This window comes from Oenanthe melanoleuca, chromosome 17 (genome assembly GCF_029582105.1).
Source record: "Oenanthe melanoleuca isolate GR-GAL-2019-014 chromosome 17, OMel1.0, whole genome shotgun sequence".
Taxonomy (NCBI): Eukaryota; Metazoa; Chordata; class Aves; order Passeriformes; family Muscicapidae; genus Oenanthe; species Oenanthe melanoleuca.
The window spans coordinates 10,358,761-10,375,424 of NC_079350.1; the positions used below are offsets into that span (position 1 = coordinate 10,358,761).

The following is a 16,664-nucleotide window of genomic DNA, read 5'->3' on the forward strand; positions in this document are numbered from 1 at the left end:
TTCCCCCAGAGGTGCTGGCACTGCCCAGGCTCCCCAGGGAATGGGCACGGCCCCGAGGCTGCCAGAGCTCCAGGAGCGTTTGGACACCAGGGATGGACAGGGGGGAGTGTTGGGGGGTCTGGGCAGGGACAGGGCTGGGCTGGGTCATCCTGGTGGGTCCCTCCAGCTCAGGAGATTCTGTGATTCTTTGACACTTCACACCAAGCAGCCCCACCTGTGTGTTTGCCTTTCTAGGAAGCCCCTGTGAGACTGAGCTTCCCTCAATGCTGACTTGTAAGTACATTGCAGGAGCCTTCAGGGAAGGAGATGAGATTTAAGCAGCGTTTTCTCCAAAACTGGTGCTGTCTCATCATGTTTTCACTTGGGGTTTTTTTTAGGCTGGTTTCATAATAGAACTTGTGTAATCAATCTTTCTCTCTGTCCTCAGCAACAAGATTTTGATCTCCTATCCAGCATCAGTCACATGTGACAGGAGGGCACAGCTCCCAAGGACAGGTTTGTTACCACATCCCCGTTTTTGGGTGTTTCTGAGCCATCACCCACCAAGGGTGTGTTGTGGTGGTGCTGGAGCCCAGCCAGGCTCCCCTCCAGCTCCTGGGTGAGGCATCCAGGCAGAGCCCAGCTGGTGCCACTCAGCTCCTGTCCCTAAATGCCACATTGTCACCCCTGGGCCAGCCTGGGCTGGGTCTCTCTTGCCCAGCTCCTCCAGGGGCCCTGCTGAGGGAAGGATTCCATCCCACTGGGAGCTTTGCCAGGGACACCCAGGCTGAGGGTGCTGGGGGCACCAAGGGCTGCAGAGCTGATGCTCCCCATGTACCCCATCCCCAGGATCCATCCCATCCCCAGAACTCATCCCATCCCCAGGATCCATCCCATCCCCAGAATCCATCCCATCCCCAGGATCCATCCCATCCCCAGAACTCCATCCCATCCCCAGGATCCATCCCATCCCCAGAACTCATCCCATCCCCAGGATCCACCCCATCCCCAGGACTCCATCCCATCCCCAGGATCCATCCCATCCCCAGAACTCATCCCATCCCCAGGATCCACCCCATCCCCAGGATCCATCCCATCCCCAGGATCCATCCCATCCCCAGGATCCATCCCATCCCCAGTTCTCCCTCACATCACTGGCCCAGCTCCAGCCTCCCCTGAGGGGCACAAGTGCAGGAGGTGCCCAGCAGTGCCCAGTGTCTCCTCTCCAGCCCCTGCTGTGTGCAGTGCCAGGCTGGGAGTCCCTGAGGATAAACTCTCCAACCTCCTGGGACACGACGTGCAGGAAGCTGAAGCTCAGCTTCTGGCTGGTTTTCCAGCAGAAAACTGGAACATTATCAAAATGCAATTTTCCCTACAATGCATTTCAAACACTCAAATCCTGGTTTTCCCTTGGAAAATGTTCTCAGCTGAACTTCCCACCCTCCTACTGCACATCTGACTGTGTTCCTGCACACTCAGCTCCCTCTGATTGCACAGGAGGTGCTTTGGGGTTTCTCACCAGCTTTGCCATTGATGTTCCATGTCCCATCCTCTCCCCACCGACCCCATCCCTCCCTCCTGCCAGCACCTGGTCCAGGAGCAGACAGCTGCTCACACCTTGTCTGAGCCCCCCACATCCCTGTGTCTGCCCAGCTCCCTGGAGGAAGGCAGAGCTCTGCTGGGTGCTGGGAATTCTGCAGAGATGCAGTAACCTGATGTGCAGGGGGAGAGACACCTCCCTTCCCACCAGCTGCTGCAGGGTGATGCTGCAGGTCCTGTCTGTGACAGCAGGGATTGCAGATGGCCCCACATCCTGTGGGGAGAGCTGGGGAGAGGCAAGAGAGATGCCCATGGATTCCTGGAGCAGGGAGCTGTGCAGCACGTCTGGATTGCAGGGTGGGCTGGGCTCAGTCCCTCTCAGTCAGGACCAGCTCAGGGACTCAGGGGCTGCATCCACCCTGGGTGTTCTGGAAGGAGCTGGAGACAGGGCTGGAACACACAAGAGCAACCCAGGGGCTGCTCAGACACTCCCACCTTGGTTTCCACCCCACTGCAGCTCCCACAGGAGCAGAGCCCTTGGGCACCTTCCTCTGCAGGCTGCAGTGTCTGTCTGTCTGTCTGTCTGATCCCTGACAAGGACATCCTGCTGACACTGGGGACGCTGCCAGCCTGCAGAGGGCTGTGAGGAGCTGCTGGGACCCTGCACCCCTCCCTTGTGCCATCCCTGCCCAGCCTCAGGCTGGATTTGCTGCTCTGTGTCCCTGTCCTGGAAGGCAGCATGCCCTGGCTGCACCCACTCTCACCTCTGCTGGAGCAGCTCTTGGAGAGTTTTTCCTCCAAATATTCTGAGGGATAGTTTCTCTGTGTTTTCAGCCTCTTTGTAAAGAATGTGACCCCCAGATCTGCAGGCAGCCTTTCTGTGCAGAGCTCCTCAATTCTTCCACAGAGGCTCAAGCCATTGCCAGCTGCTGCTCTGACTCCTCAGGGTGAATCCAAGGACAACAATGTCACATTTTTGTTTGGAAATTCATGATCTCTGGCCCCCAGGTCAGTGTTAGAGACCACATTTACAGTCAGTGTCTCCATTGGACCTGCAGTCCTGTCCAAAGAACAGAACTTGCTTCTGCTTTCATGGCTCTACACTGGCTCTCCTAAAATACATTCTAGTTCTGTGCTAATCAAAGAATCCAAGTAATCTAGCATCATTATTTGCTGTCTCACAGATTTTATCACCAGTGATTGCTTCCAGAGCAAAGGCAGGAATACTGAAGTGGGAACAGCTCTGCAAATCCTTTCATCCCTGTGGAACCCCCACCTCCCACAGCAGCTCTTCAGCACCAGGCCTTGGAGCTTTGCCACGGGCACTCAGCGTGTGCCTTGCCCCATTTTCCACCTCAGATTAACCTTGCAGCTGCACACAGGAGACATTTCCACAGCCTGTGTTGCAGGTACTGCTCTCAATTCCATTTCAGCTTTCTCAAAGGAAGAGTTGTTTGGTAGCTCCACGAGGAGTGGCACAAATTGAGTATTCCTAATTCTTTTACCTTCTATGGGATTCCTTATTGCCTTTTCTTCCACTGGGAGTGATGCCTTACCCCGTGGCAGGTGCAGTTTCCAGCTGGGTTCAGTGCTGCTCCTCTGAGGTTTCCAGGTTTTACACTGAGTTTCTCTGGCTGTGGGAGGAATCACAGCTCTGCTGGTGAGGGGACACCTCAGCAACAGCCCTGCCATGCTGTGCCCAACCCCTGCGAGCAGCAGGTGCCAATGGAGGGCAGGATCACTGCAGCACTGCCAACAGGTCAGTTCTGCCCTCAGCCATGGCCTGGGGGAAGCAGAGCATCCCTGGCTGCCAGGATCAGCTGGAGGTGCCTGTGCTCCCCTGCCCTGGCACTGCCCTGCACACTCCCTCTGCCCTCAGAGGATCAAAGAGCCTGAGCACACAGCGAGAGGAGACTCGTGTGGTGACAACATCTGTGCTGGCTGAGCCTGGCTGCAGGGAATTGTCATCCTGGTGCCAGCACAGCGTGGGTGGGAGGGACATGACCTGAGAGGGAAGCAGGCACTTTGCACATCTCCACAACTGTGCCAGAAACAAGAGTCTCTGGAGACAGAAAATGAAGGGAGGGAAGAGGGAAGAGCCTGTCTCCTAAGCAAGGCCATCCCAGACCCCTGGGCAGCCCAGGAGGGACTCAGTGGCTGCACTCCTCCCTGCAGGGAGCTCCAGAGAACGAGGGGGAAGAGCTCTTGCACTCCAAAGAACGTTTCAAAGCCTGCCTCTCTCCTTTGTCTTCTCTGCCAAGCCACCTGCCGTGGCCAGGTCTTGACTTTGTTGTTCTGCTGCCATCACATCCACCAGGATCCAGGTCTTACAGCCCACTCCAGAACAGTTTCTTCCCACACAACCTGCTGCAGGTGCACCTGGAGGCAGGGGAAGGAATGAAGGCAGCTCTGTGCTGACTGGGGGTAGGGGATGCAACTCCCTTTGGCTTTCACCCTTTGCCCCTTCAAGACAAACCCACACCATGTGAATCCAGCAAGGCCCTCAGCTCATGCCTGGAGGAGTGGGAATGACACAGTGACACTGAAAAGGGTTAAGCTTTCCTGGAAGTGTGTTCCAAGAGCACAGCAGGGTTGGTGTGGAGCTCCATGCCAAGCACTGCAAGAGTTAAGGCGAGGTGGGGCCATTTCCCTTCTCTCACAGAATCCATCACCACCTCCATGGGTTTCACTGCTTCCCCAGCTGTGCTCTGCAGCCTCCTGGGAGGGTGCCACAGCTGGAGGGGGCTGCACAGAGCCCTGCAGCCCAGCCCTGCGTTACACAACGGCCATTTTGCTCTGCAGCTCCTTCCAGTGCACGTGGGCAATGTGGGACACAGGCAAAATGGTTTCCATGGCAACTCGCACTTCAGAGATGCCAGTGAGAAAATTTGCGTTGGGGGAAAATATTCTGCTTCAACTGACGTTGCAAAGGAAGGGCAGGGGTGGGCTGCAGCAGCACCCCAGAAATGGCCCTGTAAAAATATCCCAGGTGGTTTTGGCTCTGCAGAGCTCGGTCTGCTCCCTGCCCGGGCTGCCTGTGATGTTTGTCCCGTGCAGTGACACAGCAACACCCTCTCACTGCCTGCATCCCCGCTGCTTTTCTCCAAAAAGGCCAAAGTGGCAATTCTAGAGAGCCACGTGCTGCTCTGGCTCCTCACCCCTCTGGCTCTGGAACGGGACAGACGCAGCCCAGGAGTGAAACTCAGTCTATTTCTGCCCTCCAGATGTTGGCCACTGGCTGCTGTGCCTCCATTTCCTTAAGGGAGGCTAATGCTAACCCAACAACAGGTAGATTATGAGAACCCCAAGAAATCCCCTCAGCAGAGAAATCTTAAGGTCATATCCCAGAGTAATTTGGTGAATTTAATGGAGGGAAATGGCTGCTTGCCCTGTGAGCTAACGTCTGCAAGACTGGTGGCTCTGCCCGGAGGGACAGAGCAAAGGCAAGGAACCAGGCTGAGCATCTGCTGAACTTCTCTGCCCAGGAGCTGTCCTGGTCAAGGGAGAGTTCCCCAGCACTGGAGTCCACACAGACCATAACAGGGTCCATGTCTCACACAGATGTACCCAGGCACAGCTATTCAGAGCTGCTGCATAGCTGGGAATGTTGGTGTGCAGAACAAACCCACAGACCGTGTTTTACCCCAATCCCTGGTTTAATGAATGCCTGGTGTGTCTGCGCCCTTCGAGGCACCGGGAATGCCCTGATCCCGAGAGGGGATTGCAGCTGCAAAGGGTGAGCGGGACGCGGACCAGCTGCGCACCCCCGCACCAGCGACACTCAGGAGGTGCGGGCTGTACCCGCATCCCGGCCCGGGGACAGCGGGACCCGCGCCCTGCCAGCGGTGCCAGCGGTGCCAGCGACCCGCACCGACCCGCACCGAGCCCGCAGCCCCGCGGGAGGGGGCTCTGCCGCAGCCCGGGGCGGGCGGGGGTCCCGGGGGCGGCCGCGGGGCGGGCGCTGCGGCAGCGCGGGGCGGGCGGGGCGGGGCGGCGGCGGCGGCGCTTCAGCACCGGGGAGAGCGGCCGGGAGCGCCCGCGGAGCGGGACAGCGAGCCGGGAGAGCCCGCAGCGAGCCGGGCAGAGAGCCGGGAGAGCCCGCAGCGAGCCGGGCAGAGAGCCGGGCAGAGAGCCGGGAGAGCCCGCAGCGAGCCGGGAGAGCCCGCAGCGAGCCGGGCAGAGAGCCGGGCAGAGAGCCGGGCAGAGCCCGCAGCCAGCGGGGCAGCGAGCCGGGCAGAGCCCGCAGCGAACCGGGAGCGCCCGGGCCGGGCATGGGGCCGCGCTGAGCCGGGCGGGGGGCGCGGGGGGCCCGGCGGGCTCCGGGCCGCCCGTGGATGAGCACCATGCGGCTGCTGCTGCTCGCCCTCCTCTTCTCGTCGTCCTTCGCCCGCGCCGGCTGCGACCCTAAGATCGTCAATATCGGCGCGGTGCTGAGCACCAAGAAGCACGAGCAGATCTTCCGCGAGGCGGTGAACCAGGCCAACAAGCGGCACGGCACCTGGAAGCTCCAGCTCAACGCCACCTCCGTCACCCACAAGCCCAACGCCATCCAGATGGCCCTGTCCGTCTGCGAGGACCTCATCTCCAGCCAGGTACCCCGGGACGGCCCCCGCTCCCCGCCCCGTCCCCGGCGGGACCCGAGCCGCCGCCCCCGCCGCCGCCCCGCCCGGCCCCGCCGTGCTCCGGCCGAGCCGGGGTCCTGCCCGGGCCCGGGGCGCTGCCCGCATTGCAGCCTTTATGTAAGCGCGGCCGGCAGCGCTCCGCACGCCCCGGGCACGCACGGGCACCGCACACAGCCCGGGCACCCACAGACACCCCCGGGCACCCACAGACACCCTGGGGCACGCACGGGCACCCGCACACAGCCCGGGCACCCACACACAGCCCGGGCACCCACACACAGCCCGGGCACCCACACACAGCCCGGGCACCCACAGACACCCTGGGGCACGCATGGGCACCCGCATACAGCCCGGGCACCGGCACACGGCCCGGGCACCCACACACAGCCCGGGCACCCACACACAGCCCGGGCACCGCACACAGCCCGGGCACCCACACACAGCCCGGGCACCCACACACAACCCGGGTACCCGCACACAGCCTGGGGCACCCGCACACAGCCCGGGCACCCACGGGCACCCACAGACACCCTGGGGCACGCATGGGCACCCGCACACAGCCCGGGCACCCACACACAGCCCGGGCACCCACAGACACCCTGGGGCACGCATGGGCACCCGCATACAGCCCGGGCACCGGCACACGGCCCGGGCACCCACACACAGCCCGGGCACCCACACACAGCCCGGGCACCGCACACAGCCCGGGCACCCACACACAGCCCGGGCACCCACACACAACCCGGGTACCCGCACACAGCCTGGGGCACCCGCACACAGCCCGGGCACCCACGGGCACCCACAGACACCCTGGGGCACGCATGGGCACCCGCACACAGCCCGGGCACCCACACACAGCCCGGGCACCCGCACACAGCCCGGGCACCCACAGACACCCTGGGGCACCCACAGACACCCACAGACACCCACAGACACCCTGGGGCACGCACGGGCTCACACACACACACCTCAGAGCACACACAAGCTCACACACACACACATGAGGTGCACATGGGCATGCACACACCCACAGGGCACACACGGGCTCACACCGGCACCCTGGGGCACACAGGGGCACCCACACAGCCCTGGGGCATCCACGGACACACACACACGCCTCAGATCACACACGAAGCCTGAGCACATACAAACTGACACAGATACAGCCCTTGAGCACACAGACTCACACATGAAGCTCAGGCACACACAGATTCACACATACCAGGGCACACAGATTCACACACAGTCCCTGGGCACACACAGACTCACACATGAAGCTCAGGCACACACAGATTCACACATACCAGGGCACACACGGGCTCACACACACACACATGCACTGAGTGGGTGCATATACATGTTCACCCAGCGCTGTGCATGCACACAGCGACATGCATGTACACCTACACAACACACAGACACACCACGGGCACACACAGGCACACACAGAGCTAGGTGTGAGCACACAGGGGCATCCCCAAATTGGAGGGAGATTTGGGCACAGGGAACATCGTATGTGCACACAGACTGTGCACTCACACACGTGTGGGAATGCCCACGGGCTGCACTTCATGTGCACACACATTCCATGTGCACACACACAGATTTCATGTGCCCACACATTCCATGTACACACACATGTTCCACACACACACACACACACACACACACCATGTGCACTGCTGTGCAAACACAGGCTCACACACAACACGTGTCTGCGCTTGTGCCAGCGTGCACAGCTGCTGTGACACATGGACACACATCTGTGTGCGGGGGGGCCTGGCACACCCACAGCCACACACACACACCCGGGACACGGGCACATGGGGCTGGGGCAGGCTGTGCAGGCACAGCACAGGGTGCAGACCTGCACAGACACACAGACACACGGCACAGACACACAGACACACGGCACACAGACACACAGACACACGGCACAGACACACAGACACACGGCACAGACACACAGACACACGGCACACAGACACACAGACACACCTGCACAGACACACAGACACACAGACACACGGCACACAGACACACAGACACACAGACACACCTGCACAGACACACAGACACACCTGCACAGACACACAGACACAGGGTGCACACACGCACAGCCTCGCTGCGTGCTGTGTGTGACTGTGCACACGAGCACAGAATGCTGCTCCCTCCTGTGCCCGCGGGTCACTCTCAGCGCACCTGAGGACGCAGGAGCCCTCAGCGCTGGTGGGCGCAGCCTGGGGTGCCCCTGGCAGCCCTGGCCTGGCCTCTCCACCTCCCGTCCGTGTGCTCTGGGTGCAGAGCCCCGCTAACCCCCCAGCCGTCAGTCGGGGCCACGGGGGGCGGACAGGCAGGCACGGACCCCTCCCCGTCCAGCACACCCCCGCACACGCCCAAGGTCCGCGTGGGCCCGTGCGCAGAGCGAAGGCGCCCCCGAATTGCATGAACGCCCCCAGCCCAGCCTCAGCCGGCCCAGGGCGCAGGGAAGCGCTGCCCGCAGCCGGGCGCACGCAGCCAGCGAAGGCAGCGGCTGCGGGGCCGCGCCGAGCAGAGCTCGGCCTTTGCAGCTCCGCTCCCCGGCGCGGAGGTGGAGGATCGCTGCCGACAGCCCCGGGTGGTGGCCAGGCCGGACACCCCCGCTGTCCCCTGGCGGCAAGGGAGGCTCAGCCGGTCCCGCACGGAGCCCGGGCTCCACTCACCGCTCCCAGCTGCTGGCTGCCCGCGGCCTCGCCACCTGCAGGGCTGCGGAGCGCCGGGCTGGTGCGGGCACAGCGTGCGGGGCCGGCACGGGATGCGCTCCTGGCTCGGGTGGCCGCTCTGCGCCACCACGCAGGGCTGGCCCGGCCGCTGTGCCCACAGCAGGGGCTGCCTCGGTCCCCGCTTGCTGGCGCCGTGCCCGAGCAGGGGCTGCGAGGCAGAGCAGGGGCTGGCAGCCCGCGCACGCAAAATGGCTCCTGCCGGCGGCTGCAGTGTGCCACGGTACAGCCAGAGCATAGAACAGACCGAGCATAGAACAGCCCGAGCATAGAACAGCCCGAGCCAGAACAGCCCGAGCATAGAACAGACCGAGCATAGAACAGCCCGAGCATAGAACAGCCCGAGCATAGAACGCCAGAACAGCCCGAGCATAGAACAGACCGAGCATAGAACAGCCCGAGCATAGAACAGCCCGAGCGTAGAACAGACCGAGCCAGAACAGCCCGAGCATAGAACAGACCGAGCTAGAACAGCCCGAGCATAGAACAGACCGAGCATAGAACAGCCCGAGCCAGAACAGCCCGAGCCCGAACAGCCCGAGCATAGAACAGCCCGAGCCAGAACAGCCCGAGCCCGAACAGCCCGAGCATAGAACAGACCGAGCCCGAACAGCCCGAGCATAGAACAGCCCGAGCATAGAACAGCCCGAGCCAGAACAGCCCGAGCATAGAACAGACCGAGCCAGAACAGCCCGAGCATAGAACAGCCCGAGCACGCACAGCCAGGGCCCCACACCGCCTGCTCCTGCCCCAGGGCCCTCCCCAGCCCCGCTGCGTGCTGGTCCTCACCCCCTGCAGCAGCACCGGGCAGCTCTGCCCAGGGCATCCCCTCCTCCTGCATCCCCAGGACCTTCCCAATCTCTTCTCTAGCAGTTTCTCCCTACTCCCACGTAGGCTCTCCAGCCCCTGCCCCAGCTCCTCTGCACCCTCAATTTACTCCCTCGCGATGCCAAGCAGGATCCTCCCTCTTCCCCCCAGAGCCCAGGGCCCCTTCTCCAGGCAGGCTTCATCCTCCCCTCATTCCTGGCAATCTGTCCCTCCAGCCCGGGCGCTGAGCATATCCTGGGCCTTGGGCAGATGCTCGGAGAAGGAAGAGTTATTTCCTCCATACATTGAAGTCCTTGCACTGATTCGCCCTAGCTGGAGACCTGTCACCAGCTGGGGACATTCCTTGTGCTGTGAAAGGGCATCGGTGTAATAAGGGATCCCCGGGGATTGCCCAGCTCCTTCCTCTCCCTTTGACACAAAGCAGGATCCTGCTAGAGACCAAAATCCCAGCTCTGCCGTAACAGCAGAATTTTGCCGAGATCCTCCTTCCCCATTTTGGTATAGCCGGATCCTGGGCTGCGGGCAGATCGCGGCTGCTGCCCCCGCCCTGAGGCTCAGCCGTTCCCGTGTGCCCAGGGCCAGATGGCTGAGTCGCTCCTGGCTCACTCCTGAGTCGCTCCTGGCTCACTCCTGAGTCGCTTCTGAGTCGCTCCTGGCTCCGTGCTCCCGCCCCTGCCACAGTCCCCGCTGACCACTTTGCTCGTAATAGTCCGCAGAGGGGAATTACAACTGAGAATTAAATGTGTGGTTAAAGAAATCGCATTACACTGTGTGACTGCAAGGGAGATGCTTCCCTTTAATCTGTAATCCGTGGATCCATTAGTTTAGCAAGCAGAGCAGTTGGGCACAGCATTTCATTAGGACATAACCCTGAGCAGAGCCACCACCTCCAGCCGTGGCACAGCACCCCTGGCTCCCAGCACAGCCCCTCCTTCCCCATTCCCAGTCATTTCAGTGCCCTTATCACGTTAACATGGGGCTGTTTAGCATTGCAGAAAAGAAAAGGGAAAAAAAGAAATCACGCTCTGTGGCCGATGCGCTCCCATGAAATAATGTTTGTGTCGTGTATCCTGTCCTACAGGTCTATGCAATATTAGTTAGTCACCCTCCTGCTCCCAACGATCACCTAACACCAACACCTGTATCATACACAGCTGGCTTCTACAGGATCCCTGTCATTGGTCTGACAACACGCATGTCTATATACTCTGATAAGGTAACTGATGCATGTTTCTGCTCTGGTTCCTCATACATGTGCTGTAAATCAACAGTGCCCCTCAGGAGGGTTAATGATGTCTGCACTCTCTCTGTGTCTGTCCGTCCATCCTCTCCAGCCCAGTCTGCAGCTCCCTCACTCTCTCTCCTGCTTTCCAGGGCACATAATTTTTTTTTGCAGCTGCCAGTGTTGACCTACATAGTGCCAGATGATTTCTGCAGAGCTGCTCTGCCAGGCTGCTGGGCTTGCTGCTCTCCAGCCGCTGCCAAGGCAGGAGCTGGGTCCTGCCCTGCTCACTGCTGACAGCCAGGGGGTCCTGGGGGACCTCGGGGATTGGGAGGGCAGAGGATCCTGTTAGAGCCTGTACTTCGGGCAGGGTCTCTCTGGGGCTTGGAGATTTTTTGGTTGCATTCACCTCTCTGGGTCTGTGGGACATTGGTAGGGAAGATAACAGAATATCCTGAGCTTCACATGACATTGAGTCAGGTCAGCGCTCAAGACAGAGGTTCAGATTGCAGTGCCTCAGCTGTCCCTGTGGGAGCACAGAGACTTCCAGTCCTGCCATGTGCAGGCAGTGCCTGGGTTGGGCAAACACCTACAGCTTTAGTAAAGGCAAAAGGAGGAGCTGGGCAGAGCCAGCCCTTCCAAACACCACTGCAGGGTTTCATCCAGGCACACGAGCTCAGTGGGGGAGATGGAGCCTGCTTCACAGCACGAATCGGCCTTCACTTGGAAAATGTGAATATTCACAAATGCAAATGTTCAGTGCAAAAATAGTCACTCCACCTACACGCTAAATAAAGTCAAATTCCAGGAGGAGGGGCAGAGGCTCCCAGAGAGGCACCAGCAGCTTGCTTGGCTGGAGCAGCAGCAGGTTTTGGCATCTCCCACCAGGGAAGCCATGGCACAGTGGTCAGCAAGCCAAGACCAGAGCAGTGATGGTGGTGGTGGCTGGCAGGGCTGGGGACCTGCACACCCTGGCAGGGTCCCACCAGGCATGGCTAGAGAGAAAGGGGTGGCACCAGAGCTGGCAGAGCAGGCAGGAATTGCTCAGGGGGGATTTGCTTCTTGCTGCTCTGGGGAGGAGATTGATGTGTCAGAAATGTCACTGAGAGGGTCCTTGTCACAGGGCCCATGGTGGCAGGGAGAAGGGACCTTGCACCTCATCTCTGCTCCATCTCTGCAGGGCTGTGCCCAGTGAAGCCACTGCCCACAGCACCTGAGCCTGGAGTGCTCACCTGAGGGGCTGGCTCCATCCTCTGCTGCTGCCAGTCCTTCCTTTTTAAAACATGTTTTCTGCAAAGAGCCTCATAAACCCCACCTGGCTGACTTCAGGGCTGGAGGAGAGGCCACAGTGCTGACCCAGTGACTCCTGGCAGGGAGATGCTCTCCATGGAGTGTTTGGGGTGTTGAGCAGCCCAGGCTGCCCACCCAACACCCCTCAGAGCACTCCTGCCTGCCTGGCACATGCTCAGCCTCCTGCCCACCAAGGCAGGAGCTCTCTGAAGAACAGGGAGCAGGCAGCAGATGGGGCAAAGGCAGGGACCAGGTGGAGGAGCAAAAGATGTTTGGACAGTGGAGGGGATAGCAAAGGTGGGAGCAGAGGGGGGACAGGGGGGTGTGGAGCTGTGGGGTAGGACAGTGCAAGGTTCTGCACACCCCAGGCAGGACAGGCTGGCTCGTGGCACAGGGACACTCAGCTGTTCCTTTTTGGTTTCCAGTGATCAGCTTGCCTTCTTTTTTGTTTTAATTCGGGAAATTGTATCTTTCAGCTTAGTTTCTATGGAAACAAGCTTGTAGGATCACTTTGTACGTACGCCCCTAGTTGGTTTTGGAGGCATCAGGCAATTTTAGCTGAATTTCAGAGGGGGCTGAAGTTGGGTTTATGATGGTCCTCTCAAGGCTACCAGGGGGAGGAAAGGCATTGGCCTCAGGTTTGCCCAGTACCTTTTGATGCTCTCAGAGCATCTCTGGTCAAGCACAGTGGTCCATGAGCTGTGGCCAGTCTGTCAGCAAAGATACTCGAGGGAAGTGAATTTTACTGCTCACTGTATCCAACCAACTATTTGTTCTAGAAATAATAGTGCAGTTATCAGGCAGAGCACTCTGGCTTCACTGAGACCTTCACACCACCCACCATAGTCCTGCCTGTCTGGGGAGGGGTCTCTGGAGCCCCAGTCACTGCTGAGTGAGGTCAGCAGGGAGCTGGAGGAGTCTCAAGGTAAAGGCAGCAGTTCCCATCACTGTGGTGTCCCTTGCTATGGAGAGCCCTCCAGGGACATCTCTTGGATTGAGCATTGCAAAAATCCCCTTCTGACTTTCCATGGTGGGCCCTTAGTGCCCCTGTTCCCCATGGGTCATTGGGGTGTTTATATCTCCTCTGCATCTCAGCTGAAAAAAAACGAGATGGCATTGACATCTTGGCACCATGAAAAATGTGAGATGGCACAGAGTGTGAGAGCAGAGCCTGGGGGAAGCACAGCTCAGGAGGCAGGAAGGTCTGTGCTGTCCCACCACCATGTGGGACTGGCCTACGTGTGGGGCTGGAGTGACACCTGAGCACCTCAGCACCCCTCAGCAGATTATTGCAGAAAGGATCAGGGAGATAAGTTGAAGAGACCTGCTCTGCTGCTGGAAGGTTTGGGAAATGGGGTTTAGACATGCTGCAGCTGGAGAGCTTTTTCAGTTCCAGCACCAGTTGAAGTGAGGTCTCTCTCCAGTCAGGGATGGATTTTCCCTCTGGCTCCTGCTCTCAGTGCAACCACTCCAGCTGCTTCACTGAAAAGGGTTTTCTTCTCTATTACTGCTCTCACTGGCAGTCAATGCTCAGCAGGAGCCTGTTAGTCAGGGTGGGAAGGTGCAAGTGGGGAGAAAAGTGGCTCTTCTTGACCTAGGTCAGGGTCAGTTCTCCTTCAGTGGCACCCACAAGTGATGACTGGAGAGGCTGCTGGGTGCAGCACAGAGATGTTTGCCCTGGAGGTGGGGAGCACAGCCCTGAGCAGGGCAGGGAAATCTTCAGCAGGGCAGGACAGACCTCAGCAGGGCAGGACAGACCTCAGCTGGGCAGGAAAACCCTCAGCAGGGAAGGACAGACCTCAGCAGGGAAGGACAGACCTCAGCAGGGCAGGAAAACCCTCAGCTGGGCAGGAAAACCCTCAGCTGGGCAGCCTGGAATGTGCAAGAGCAGTTTTTGCTGTGTGCCTGATCCGAGGGAGGGAGTGACCCTCGACAGCCCCGAGTTCGGGTGCCTGGAGCAGCTGACAGGGGCAGAGCTGCTGCAGCTGGGTGAGCCCACAGCCTGTGCTGGCTGTCTCACAGAGGCTGTGCTAAAAACCACAAGTCTTTTTGAATAGTTATTTGCCAAAAATGGGCTAATTAGGGTGCATAAATGACTGCAGCCTCCTCCTCTGCAGTGCCCAGGAGAGCTCTGGGCTGGGTTTCAGAGGGGTGTGACAGGGACCTGTGGGATGTCACTGTGTCTGCTGGGATGGGGGTATCACATCACACCAAGCTGGATTCTCACCTGCCTCTGCACAGCACAAACTGGACGTGGGGGGACTCCACATTCGTTTTCTGCCGATCTTTGGCCCTTGCAGAGATGCTCAGGAGTCCCAGGTGCTCCAGAAAGACTGTGAGTGCTCATGCTGAGATCTCAGCTCAGCACTTGACATGAATTGTTCTTCATTATCCTATTTGAAAACCACAGTTCAGGGATCCAGGAGCTTAGATACCACCAGAGTCTGTCCATGGCTCTTTTGACACCACCTCAGGAAGCAAATTTGCCTGAACTGTTAAACCAAGTTTCCCCCTAAGATCTTTGCAGTAATTTTTTCCTCTGAACTCAGTGGTATGTATTTACAGAAGAAAGCCATGATGGGTTTTTTTTGCAAGCTGGTTGGGAAACTGGAAAGTAATTTGATGCAATATATGGAAATTTCAAAGATTTTTTCATTTCAAAAAGGGATTAAAATAATTTTTATAGAATTTTGATGTTTTAACCTGTGTTTCTCTGATTTTTTTTTAATATTGGCTTCTCTGTTATTTTTTCAGCTCTTTTCTCTCTTTTGATTTTTTTTTTCCCACTTCCAGTTTCACTTCCCCTGGATTTCCTTAAAGCAATTAAAAATGCTCAGGGGTTAAAAATTAAAAATACTTAGACCCAGATAGTGTGCCTCTGTCCCATGCTGTGCATCTGGACCTGGAAATTCCTGGGCATCTCTGCTGACTACCAAGAGAACTTGAACACTGTGTTAGTGTGGACACCATGGTTGTTTTTCCATTGTTTGTCCCAGTGGGGCTTTTCCCCAGTCCCATGGGTTAGTGCTGGTTTTGTGGGGTGAGCTGCTCTTGCTGTAACTGTAATGTTTGTACTCTGGGGGTCTCACTGGGGCTCTCCTGGTTTGTTCCCTCCTCTGATTGAGCATCCACCCTTCTCCTCAGTGTTCCACATTCAGGAAATGTTCCCAGTGCTGCTCCCCCCTTCCCGTGTGTTGGGCTGGGGCAGGAGCCCTGAGCACAGCAGGGACTTTACATCCTTTTCTACACATTTTTCATGCTCTGGTTTGATGTTATTATCATGTTGAGTGTGAGGAAGAGGATTTATTTGGTGTGTCCATGGGGGACAGGATGCCTTTTCCTTTCAGTGTGTATCACTCTGGCCCACTCAGGGCATTTCTGACCCATTCTGGGTCTGGTCTCTGGATGAGCCATTTGGTTCAGACAGCCATCTCAGAGAAGGAAATATTATGGTGCTTTATTTTTGTCCTCTCCAGTTCTGGCTCCTGCCTCCCTCCAGCACGTAGCTGGGCTGTCAAGTAGGGTCCATGCTGAGCATGAGCACTTTCACTTCCTAATATTTGACTCTAGGGCTTTTTGGACAAGCTGCATTTGTTTGAAAGCTCTCTGTCAGCTCCAGCTTTTGGTGTGATTGCTCCCCTAAGAGCGCTGTACTTAATTAGGCTGGAATTGCTATTGCACAGTCACCCAACCAGAATGATGTTTTTAACTGAATCAGAGAGGTTTGCTGGGGCACAGCTCCAGAGCTGCCTCCTTCTGCCTGCTGCTGCAGAACAGGCTGACCTAGAAACAGCCAGGGACCATGTTATAAAACTGCCTTTCCGAACTTCTCCCATGGCAAATGACAAATACACAGCTGTCTGTATCTGCCTCTTGCCTTCTGAAGGGAATCCTTTTGCTTTTTGATGTCCATTTTCTGGTAATTATTCAAAAGGTCAAGAGGCAAGGCTATATTTGCACTGGACACTGCTGGTCACTCGTGGCCCGATAGGCTTTTCTCCTCTGTGCTTTTATGGAACGAAGCAGAAACCTCTCTCTGCCATACTCTGGTTTAACCACAGAGAGCTACAAACTCACATCCAGGGTTTGTTTCCCAGCCAGAAGGAAGGGTGCAGGTCCCAGAGGTTAACCCAAAGTGGCTCTGTGATGCCAGCCCTGTCCCTGTAAACGTGGCTGGCAGCCCCAGAGTCTGTGTTGAGCTCTTGTTCTTCCTTGCAGAGCATCCACCTGTCCTTTTTGCGCACGGTCCCACCTTACTCCCACCAGGCCAATGTCTGGTTCGAGATGATGAGAGTCTTCAACTGGAACCACGTCATTCTGATAGTCAGCGACGACCACGAGGGTCGTGCTGCACAGAAGAAGCTGGAGACCCTCCTGGAGGAGAAAGAGTCCAAGGTCAGTTCCTGAACATTGTCTTGTAGCTTT

General features: G+C 58.1%; 1 protein-coding gene across 9 annotated transcripts in view; it reads left to right on the forward strand.

The window, feature by feature from the left end:
• Positions 1–5,776: 5,776 nt before the first annotated feature.
• The window catches only part of GRIN1 (glutamate ionotropic receptor NMDA type subunit 1), a 38,636-nt gene continuing 27,748 nt past the window's right edge, over positions 5,777–16,664 (forward strand). For all 9 annotated transcript variants that reach the window (XM_056505285.1, XM_056505289.1, XM_056505291.1 and 6 more), the window contains exons 1-3: positions 5,777–6,110; positions 10,809–10,943; positions 16,458–16,634. In XM_056505285.1, coding sequence (XP_056361260.1) covers positions 5,853–6,110; positions 10,809–10,943; positions 16,458–16,634 — 570 coding nt within the window. In that variant the 5' untranslated portion in view covers positions 5,777–5,852. The remainder of the gene's footprint in view (positions 6,111–10,808; positions 10,944–16,457; positions 16,635–16,664) is intronic.